We start from the raw sequence: 9,768 nt of genomic DNA, 5'->3' as shown, positions 1-9,768 counted from the left end.
ATCAACATTCCATCTATTACTATTAATTTTAATGCATTTATTAATAATTATTTATTAACTTATTATCTTCATTTCTTTTCTAAATTTCTATTCTATATTTATTTCTTTATTATTAAAGATCAAAAATATGCATTAGAGATCTAGTAAACCCCACTCATCATACAGTGGAAGTCTTTTTTGCATTAATTTTTTATAACTTTCACTTTTAAGACCTGGATTTGAAAAACCCTCGTTTATGAGCTCTCCTAAATCTTTCGCCTCAGTTTTACAACACAATACTATCGGCAAAACTGTGAAGGATGCTATCATCCCGTAGCTAGCTCTTCGTTTTAAGACAGCCTTTAGTTCCTCCATAGTGGGCGGCTGCGTATTGCAGTTTAGTTGTTTCATAGTCATCGATAAAGTCCCAAGATATTCATTTAATAGAATATCTTTCTTATTTTCAATGACATCCGGTGAAGGACTTGTACTGAGAAAATAGAGAAGATCGAGTGCCGGCGATGTATAGACACACAGTTGGAAATCCACCTATAATATCAAACAAACTCTTTCGGTCAATCGATCTTCTGAGCCTTTGGCAATTGAATTGGAAATAAAATCCATGCATCGGGAAAGAAGTGGGAACTCGTGTTTAGGAAGTCGTGGCGAGAGAAAGTTGAGTTTGTGCAGACGACACGGGCAGACAGGTGGCGAATGTACCTGAATGCGAACTGGATTTATTGCATTATTCATAACATACGCCGCCTCTTTGTCTTGACCATTAAAGTCGATATTATAAATATTAAAAATGCATTAACATATATCATGATATTTAAGAATATCGTTTATTTATTTTATTTATTTTGTTTCTTTTTAATAAACTTATGTCATTGTAATCAATTATTAGAATTAATAAAAGTTCAGAAATGTAGCTAATTGAAACAAAGTACCTATGAGATAAACTATATTCTTATATGATTTACATTTTTTTAAATTAAAAAAATATATTTTTTAAATGAATGCGCTGTTTTAACAATATTAATCGTATCAGTATAAATTAAATTTCATAAATTGAATTATTTTATTTAAGATTAAATTTAAAAGATTTAATTGCAATATATGCTCATAATTATAATAATTCAATAAACATTCATTGTTTAAAGGAAATATTTTTTTATGACACAATGATACTTACAAAAATGTGATCAATAGGATTGCCATCATTGTCATATTTGAACAACATATTGTTCACCCAGACATCACCATGATTAATAACATTAAATTCGTCATCAGAACGCCTGGTTGCATCTATTCCTATTTGATATATGTGATCGACAAGTTTAGTAATTTTATCCGCATATCTAGCAACAAAAATCATATAAACATTGTATGAAATAAAAAAACAGCACAATTTATATTCATATTTGCCTTAATATGTTCACTTTTTTCATATCAAACATTTATCTGATGCATATGAAATTTTTTAGACGTCAAAGATACCAGAAGATTTGCGAATTATCGCCGTGCTTTTATCCATTGTTAATGTCTAATCCCTGGGCATTAACAATGGATAAAAACACGGCGATAACCCGCAAACCTTTTGGTATCATTGAAGGTAATACCCGTAAAAGTCTAAAAGCATTAGTTTAGACATTAAGGAAAAAATAAATATTTCCGTTTATGTATATAAATTTTACTTTTTCATTTCTGGCCAGGTTGCGACTTCGTCTGCTAGAGCTTTAACACTCATATTGAAAAAATTTCTCATTTCTAATGGTTGTAGGCTGCTAAACATTCCTCTTGCATACATATCTTTTTGCTTTGGTTCCTAAATGTTAAAATATTTTTATTAAAAAGTCTATACTAATATTTATCCATTCGGTCATAAAGTTAAATAGTTGAATTTGTAATGTAGATTGGAAATTTGAAACGTTATACAGGTGCTCTACAAATAATCTACCATCATAATTTTAATAATATGCAATTTTTAAACAAATTTAAAGCAGATTTTTTCCACAACTTCTTAATGTAAAATATTTTAATTTTAAGTTATGAGTTTTTAAATATAAAAAGATTTATTGCTTACAGTTATAATTGAGCATATAAATATTTCTTTAAGCTAAAAAGTTTTTTCTTTTTAATTGTTTTAGTTTCAAAAGTATTTGATATATGTGCGATATTTCAGTTAAGGAAAAGTTGATTTTCTTTATCAAGAGAATTTGATATATTCGTTTTTAAGTAAATTGTTTTTCTTTTTCGTAAAGGACACTTTTTCAAATTGTTTTCTTGGCTACACGCCGAGGCACGTGCCGTAATAAAGGATAATATAGGATATTGGACTTTGGTTAAAACGGTTATTCTCCGCCAGGCATTTCTGCTGGATCATTCGCCGTACAGTTTCAAACTTCTATTCGACTGTACAAAATCGTTGCGGTTTATGGTAACCATTATGCTGCACGCATTATTACAATATACATATCTGTTGTATCAGAGTTTAGGACTCCAATGCACGATATTTATTTTAGATGTTCAATTATGCAACAATCGTTACGTAACTGAGTATAATAATTTTTCCTTATCTTAATATATATCTATTCGATCTCTTATAAATCTTCTATGACTAGTTATTATCATAAGTAATTACTTAAGTTTTATATGTGTCGTTTATTGCAAAATAAATGATTACTAAGTTTTATCTTTCCATACATGTTATTTTAAAATTCATTTAAAACTAAATCCATGAATCATAAGATAAATATAAGATTTATAAGCATTTTGTATTTCTGCAAAAAACTTGTAACTTTACTGCAAATATAACCTATTACATATTTTTTTATCAATTGCATCTGGATTTATTTAGAACCAAAATTTATTATAAAAATATTATTTTTTACCTTTTTTAACAAAAGAGTTATTAAATGTATGATATTTTATTCTAAATAAATTAAGACAAAATACATAAATAAAACATTAAAGTTTGAAGCTAATTAAAATTAAAATTAAAATTAACTGTATTGAAATTAGGTTTCGCGGATTACCTCCGTGTCCAAATCCATTTTTAGAATGCCAACATTTCGTGAATATTATAGTTCACTTCATCAGGATGAGGGAAGCAGCCTGATGTTGAAATAATAACAAATTGTTGACATTTTTTTTTACTAGGTGCATGTCATGTTTTTTAATAGATACTTCGAATAGAACACAAGGAATTATTGCAATGTGATGTTTATACATTCGAAGTCAATATTCCATCTATATTTTTTATATTTAATATTAAGGATTTATTAATGCAAAAATTTCTTCAAAAATCTTGTATCGTTCTGATTCGTGTCACTGAATTTTTAATAATTGTAATGAGACATTATGATTGATTGAATCATGCGTAGTAATTTACCTTCTCGCATACGGCTACAGAGGCTGCATGAAACCTGGCTATTCCGCGAAGTGCCAATACGCAATGAGTTAGATCAAGACCAGACAGTCGACAGGCCATGCGAAAGCCGAGAGGCGCGAGATCCTCGATCGCCAAAAGTATTGGATTTTCATTTTGTACGTATAGACCTTTTCCGCTTAAACGCTGCTTTGGGTCTAATACCTTATTCATTTTATCCAAGGTATCTGACATCATTAATATTTCGGTTTGAAAGAGACCTGATTGCGCGATCTGTAACAAGTTTATTTAAAACTAACAAATGGAATTTTTTTAATTTAACAAGCATGCAATTATTTTTGTGATATAAAAATCTAACTAGCAAATTGTGCAATAGAAAGTTTCGATTTCTAGAATAACAAAAAAAATAATTTTATTCCACAAATGAAAAATTGTTTTAACACAACTAAAGAATATTTTCTGTAAATATATTTATTTATTTCGACTTAATTCATAAAAAGCATTGTATCTTCAGTCTGATTATCCTAAAATAATTATCCTAATCTTTTTTTTTTACTAGAAATCTATTCTGAAATAATGAAATTTGCTACAGTTTTTGATTTTTCTCTCCCTTTCTTTCCCCCTTCTCTGTCTCTCTCTTTTTCTCTCGAATTTATATTGTATAAATTAAATCAATTTACAAGTTCCTGTCGAACACCATCGACCGTAGGCGAGGCTTTAATGATGATTGATTTCTTCTCTGAAATCTTACGGCCACCTTGATCACGGGAAAATTCGACAGTAATCCTGATCATGTCGCTGGCGTAGTTGTCACCTTTGCTCGTGGCCGGTTTCGAGAATATATCGGTCACTTCGATAGAATTGTCGCCTTCCGACTTTCGCAGGATCTTCTCCGCGAAGCATAGATTCAGCCATGTCGATGTCTCTAGGGCCATTTCTGAAATTGGAATTGGAATTGGAGAATTTCTCCGACAAATCATTGTTCTTCCCGCCGTGTCACGAAATGCGAAAACGATTCTTTACGATAACTTATTGTTCGCGGCGAGATTTATCACGTTTTCTCTCTTTCTCTCTTTCCAGCCGCCTCTCTCCACTCACATTCCGGCCTTGCCACCCTTTTCTTTATTTTCCTCCCGCTATTTTTTTCGACCGTTTTAATGTTATCGTCTTTCTTTTTATATTTATCGATATTCAAGACGGACGCATTCCCCTACATTTGAGATCGGTGTTTCAATTAAGAGCGTAATGGGAAGCCGCTTTTCCCTTTTCCCTTTTTGGCCAACGGCATACGTACGTTCCGCGTTGAGATCCCGTCGAACGTGATCGAGTTGCGGTATTTGCGAGAAATTTACGACACGTCTGGCGCGCCGCGATCGCATACGTACTTGTGGCCGAACGACGTCGGCCATATTTCACCTTGATGAGTTTTCTTAGAAATGTTTTCCGCAGTTTCCTTAGAATCAAATCTGTCCGTCATTAGACGGATATTTAATGATCGAACTTATAAGGAATATATTTTATTATTATACATATAATTTTAATAGTATATAAATTATAATTTATACACTGAGAAAGAAATATAATTAATTTTAATATATATTTATAGTTGAATATTGCTAACTAAATATTTATTAAATATAAAGACTTATTTATTTAGTTAGCATGAACCATTCATTTAACAATTATTCTGTTTATTGAACAAATATTCATTTACTTACTAAATAAATCATTTACTTTATAAATAAATGTTTAATTGGCAATACTAAATTAAATATTTACTAAAATCGATTTTTTTTTAAGTGTAGCAAAAAATATGAAAAAATTATATTTAAAATATTTTATAATTTATGTAACAAAGTTACAAATAAATAATGAAACTTTATTTTTTAATTCCGATTTTATATAAATTTTATTTTAATTACTCTCTTTTGTGTGACTTATATTTTGTAACAATTGAATTATATAATACATTAATTAGAATTGATTAAAGAGAATTTTGATTACGAAAGATGATAATAGCATTAGGTACATTATATATATCTTATATGATGATATATATTTCTTTTTAATAAACAATATCCACGTTACATAACTCTAATAAGCTAAAATTAACTTGACATTACGAAAACAACAAGATAAAATTTTAAAGCCGTTTACTCACGTAATAATTACTTAAACAAGTATGTAATTATATGTTATGCTTACAATTATATATTTACAGTGAAGTTACTGTGTTATTAAGAAAGATGAATATCATATTATGTATTTCTTTATATATCAAGGTTAAATTAATATAATTAATCAAAATTGTTGTATATTTTACATATTGTTATTTTTTTATATATTATTTTTTATTTAATATTTTAAATATAAAAATTTTTTAATTCCTTTTTACAATTTTAATAATAGCCATCAGTCGGCTATGTCATATCATGAAATATAAATCGTCTTGATTATTTATTTTCTATTATTTCGTTTTGTTCCTCGTACGTCAAACTTTTTTTGAAACAGTAATTATATTTTTATTAAAACAACATGTAATTGTTCAAATTTCATTGTCGTTTGACATTAAAAGTCGGCTTCAAGAATCAAGGCAACGGTATACAAAAAGACTTAAACAAGATATATGCGATAAGCAAATAAATATTTTGATTTTGCTGCTTATATGTTTTTTGCCTTATGTTTTTTGTATGTCATAGATCAAAAAATTTTTTTGTATGTTTTAGAACTAAAAATGAAAATTTTTAATCATGTCTATTGTACAAAATATTAACCTTATAAACTATGTATGCGATGTTCAAATGAATAATTAAATCATGAGAATTGTTGGATTCAATCTTTCTTATCTTACAAGATAATGAATTCAAGAATCTCTCCTTTTAATTTTAATATGTGCTTTGGATATGTTATGCTATCAGCAAAATAAGATTTTAAGTATAGTTCTGATGTATATCAAGAAAATAAAACATTATTTAAAAAAATCGAATATGTTTCTAAGAACTATCATCGAAAAGAGATATAAAAAAATGTTTTAAACGACTTTTTGCACTAAACTAATATAACGATTCTATAACTTTATTTTATAATGCACGAAATCGTAAATAATATTATGTTGCTGCGTAAATGCATTTATTAATTTTTATTAATGATAATCTCGATATGATCGATATGAGTTTCTCGGAATATCGTTTCAAAACTTGTCTCATTTAAAATAATATTTTCTAGATTAGCGTACGTCATCTGTTTTTTCTCTTCTCGTCTTTTCTCGAAAAAATCGAAGAAATCCATGTCAGTTGCGATTAAAATGCTGTCTCATTATATAAATGAATATGTTTTAAATAAATGGAACGCGTCTCGAAATAAAATTTCGGAAATAAAATTTCAGAATTTGAACTGAGAATATCAGTCCTTTGAGATGAGAAAATTTTAATCATTTATTTTTATTGAATAAATTGTGATATATTGATGTTTTCTCGTTTTCGCCTTGTTTTAATTCTGTAATGCATCACTAATTGTTATGTGCATAATTAATTTTTTATTTTTCGAATAAATCTTAATATCAAATTAATGTTTGTTATTAGTCAATTTTTGTAAATACATTTTTAATAGATATTATTATTACATGTAAAAATTATATTATGCTTATATTTGTTATTCTCATATATAGTATATGTAAATAAATATCTCATATATACATATATGTATATAAATGCGTTTTCTTTTTAAAAAGCGTAATAGTTTGTATTGTATTGACAAATTAAAACAATGTTATGACTAATATTCTTTAATTTAAGAAAAGGAAAAGTTGTTTGTGCTATTTACAATATTAATTTCTGCATTATTCTATTTAAAAATAGAAGATTATTTAAAGATATGGAAAATTAATTATAAAAGTCTAAAAGTGAAATACGCAAGTATTTTCTAAAAACTTACAATTATTCGTAATATTCGCGTTTGTAATATTTGTGCATTACGTGATGTTTGTGACTTAAATTCTTCTCCTGTCAAGAACGTGACTTGTACAAATTATTCGGAGTAAACTTGAAATTCTCCACTGATGTAACATTTTATGACATTTTATAAAATCGATTTTTTATTATAGCAATTATAGCAATTTTTTAAATTATAGTTAAATTACGTAATTATTGAATTTAACAAAAATCTTTTTATTTATATAAAATATGTTTCACATACATATATATTGGCAAGTTGATTTCATATTTTTAAAGTGTAAAATATATTAACTTCATTTCACTAATGTTACAATATTTTTTAGATTTTATTTAAAATTTTCATTAATAAACTGCTACTGCATATTAATATCAAGAGAATAGAGTGTTGATAATTTCGACACACTGACCTGTAAATTATTTGTTTTCGATTTTATTTCACTTAAATGCTCACTTCACTGCTACGTTTCGTAAAGTCAGTTGCAAAATAATACACACAGAACAGAAGTGACAGGCTTTATATTGACCAGTGCATTCTTTTATACTCTGAAATGAAATTGTAGGTCTATGTATGATTTCATTTGGCACTACAAATGACCATCACGAACACGACGTCTAATGAGCTGCTTGGTCACTATTTATATCGTCGGACTTCCTGATTCATTCTGAGTCTTGGATAACTGAGACTTGATGAATGTTAAATTCAAATCGATTTGTCCTTCAATAAAGCAATAGACACTAACCTAATCGAGGTAGCAGCAATGATAAAGACGATAGCACCAGTGAGATCACGAACAGTGAATGCGACAAGCAGCTGGCTACATGTACTTATCATCTCGATAGTAAGACAAGAGAGGGGCTTGTTTCATTAAGAAGAAGACTGACAAACATTGAAATTATAAATAAATGTTTAGTGTGCTTTACACAGTAATGTATTGAACAAGAAAGATATCAGAAAAATGATGCATAAAATTCATCAGATTTTAAAGATTCATAATTTTCAAAATTAATGTATGCATTATTCGTCGGTTCCCATAATGCTGCCATCCTAAACTCGAATAATTTTTCCGAACGGTGAGAATATAGTAGAATTATTCACGAAGGTCGTTTATCATAAGCGTTATCTCAGGATATGAAATTCATACATGATATTTAAAGGAAAAAAACCTTCACGGATTTTATTCTGTATTAATACATGCATCTCGATTAATATCTAGTATTATTTTATTGAGAAGACGAAGCAAAACAGTGTCAATGTATTTAGAGTTAAGAATGGATTGTTCCACTTTTCGGTAACTTCAACTCATTTATTTATTCTTTTATTCTCTATGCTCTTATTCTTTTACTCTTTCGTTTATTCAATAGATAAATAGTTTATCCGAAGATAGAACAATCGTTCTTAAAAGGGCAAGTTCTTAATGTTAATCATCTTAATATATTTAATAACTGCTTATTACATTTTTGCATATATATGTATTCATTTACTGTATTCTGAATATTTATTGTTGTTTTTAACTATCTATTTTCTTTGATTTCACTAAGCTAAATAAGAACTAGTATGAGATAATTTGATCATTTTATAGAAAAAGTATTTCTACTTATATGGCAATTATATGTATAAACACACTCTTATGTAATAAATTGCATATTATATTTATGTTTGCATATTATATTATATTCGTTTGCATATTTTTGTTGATATGTACACTTCTCTTCAACATTTTTTTCATTTAACTAATATTTTACTATCACAATCATTATATCTCAGATTTTAATAATTATTAAGATAAACTTATTCTAATATGATAATTCATGGTAAGAACTCTCATGTGTGATAGTCATATCGCGCATGCAATATCATTATCATATTGCAATATGATGAGGACACACATGCGAGTTTAAACTTAACTAGTACTGTAGAATTACATGTGACGAGGACATCCAGAAAATACTTCATGAGGACTCATTTTATGACTATCATGATTATCACTCCGTACATAAAAAATCACGCTGGTGATGTGTATTTCGCTTCATGATGGGGCATATGCATGTATATCATTATATACGATTAAACATGTGTATATATATATGACATTACTCGAGTGAGATTAATATTGTTCATATGCATATCACTTGCATGCGTGAATCCGCACGCGTGCGAGTCATATGATCCTCATACAAATAAGAACATCTGTCTAGTGATATGAGGTCACCCCGTGTGAAATCTACATGACGTGCGCGCACCGTAAGATCATGGTGCTAGGATATTATCCATGAGAAAGCCTACATTATCCTATCCAAAGGTTTATGAACACTGTATGGATAGGAACTCCCCATCATTTCAAAATTTGCATTAAAATAATTCACTTCAGTATCAAAATCAAACATCAACGAACCTATCAAATGATAGAAACAAGATTTTTTTATTCTTCAATATACAAGAAATAT

The 9,768-nt window shown here is 28.1% G+C and overlaps 1 protein-coding gene across 3 annotated transcripts; it reads right to left on the bottom strand.

Annotated features, from left to right (window-relative positions):
- Positions 1 to 6: 6 nt before the first annotated feature.
- LOC108689033 lies at positions 7 to 8,116 on the bottom strand. Of its 3 annotated transcripts, XM_018195626.1 has the most exons (7): positions 8,064 to 8,116; positions 7,731 to 7,866; positions 4,051 to 4,307; positions 3,374 to 3,643; positions 1,677 to 1,807; positions 1,175 to 1,340; positions 7 to 528 (listed from the first exon to the last, which is right to left on the bottom strand). In XM_018195626.1, exons 3-7 carry the CDS (start codon positions 4,303 to 4,305, stop codon positions 133 to 135), a joined length of 1,218 nt encoding a protein of 405 aa, XP_018051115.1. In that variant the 5' UTR covers positions 4,306 to 4,307; positions 7,731 to 7,866; positions 8,064 to 8,116; the 3' UTR covers positions 7 to 132. The 3 variants fall into 3 exon arrangements, with proteins under 3 accessions (XP_018051115.1, XP_018051116.1, XP_018051114.1); XM_018195627.1 differs by lacking the exon at positions 7,731 to 7,866 and having other exon boundaries at positions 8,064 to 8,110; XM_018195625.1 differs by lacking the exon at positions 8,064 to 8,116 and having other exon boundaries at positions 7,731 to 8,042.
- Positions 8,117 to 9,768: the final 1,652 nt, after the last annotated feature.

This window comes from Atta colombica, unplaced genomic scaffold, assembly GCF_001594045.1.
Source record: "Atta colombica isolate Treedump-2 unplaced genomic scaffold, Acol1.0 scaffold254, whole genome shotgun sequence".
Classification (NCBI taxonomy): domain Eukaryota; kingdom Metazoa; phylum Arthropoda; class Insecta; order Hymenoptera; family Formicidae; genus Atta; species Atta colombica.
Note: the sequence above shows the minus strand (reverse complement) of the source record. Positions and strands in the feature narration are given on the sequence as shown.

Coding starts and splice junctions, on each gene's coding strand:
- LOC108689033 (XM_018195626.1), bottom strand. CDS start 4,305: ATGGCCCTAGAGACATCGACATGGCTGAATCTATGCTTCGCGGAGAAG. Junction 1,808..3,373: donor CTGTAGCCGTATGCGAGAAG/GTAAATTACTAC, acceptor TTTAACATTTAG/GAACCAAAGCAAAAAGATAT. Junction 529..1,174: donor ATCCTATTGATCACATTTTT/GTAAGTATCATT, acceptor TTGATATTATAG/GTGGATTTCCAACTGTGTGT.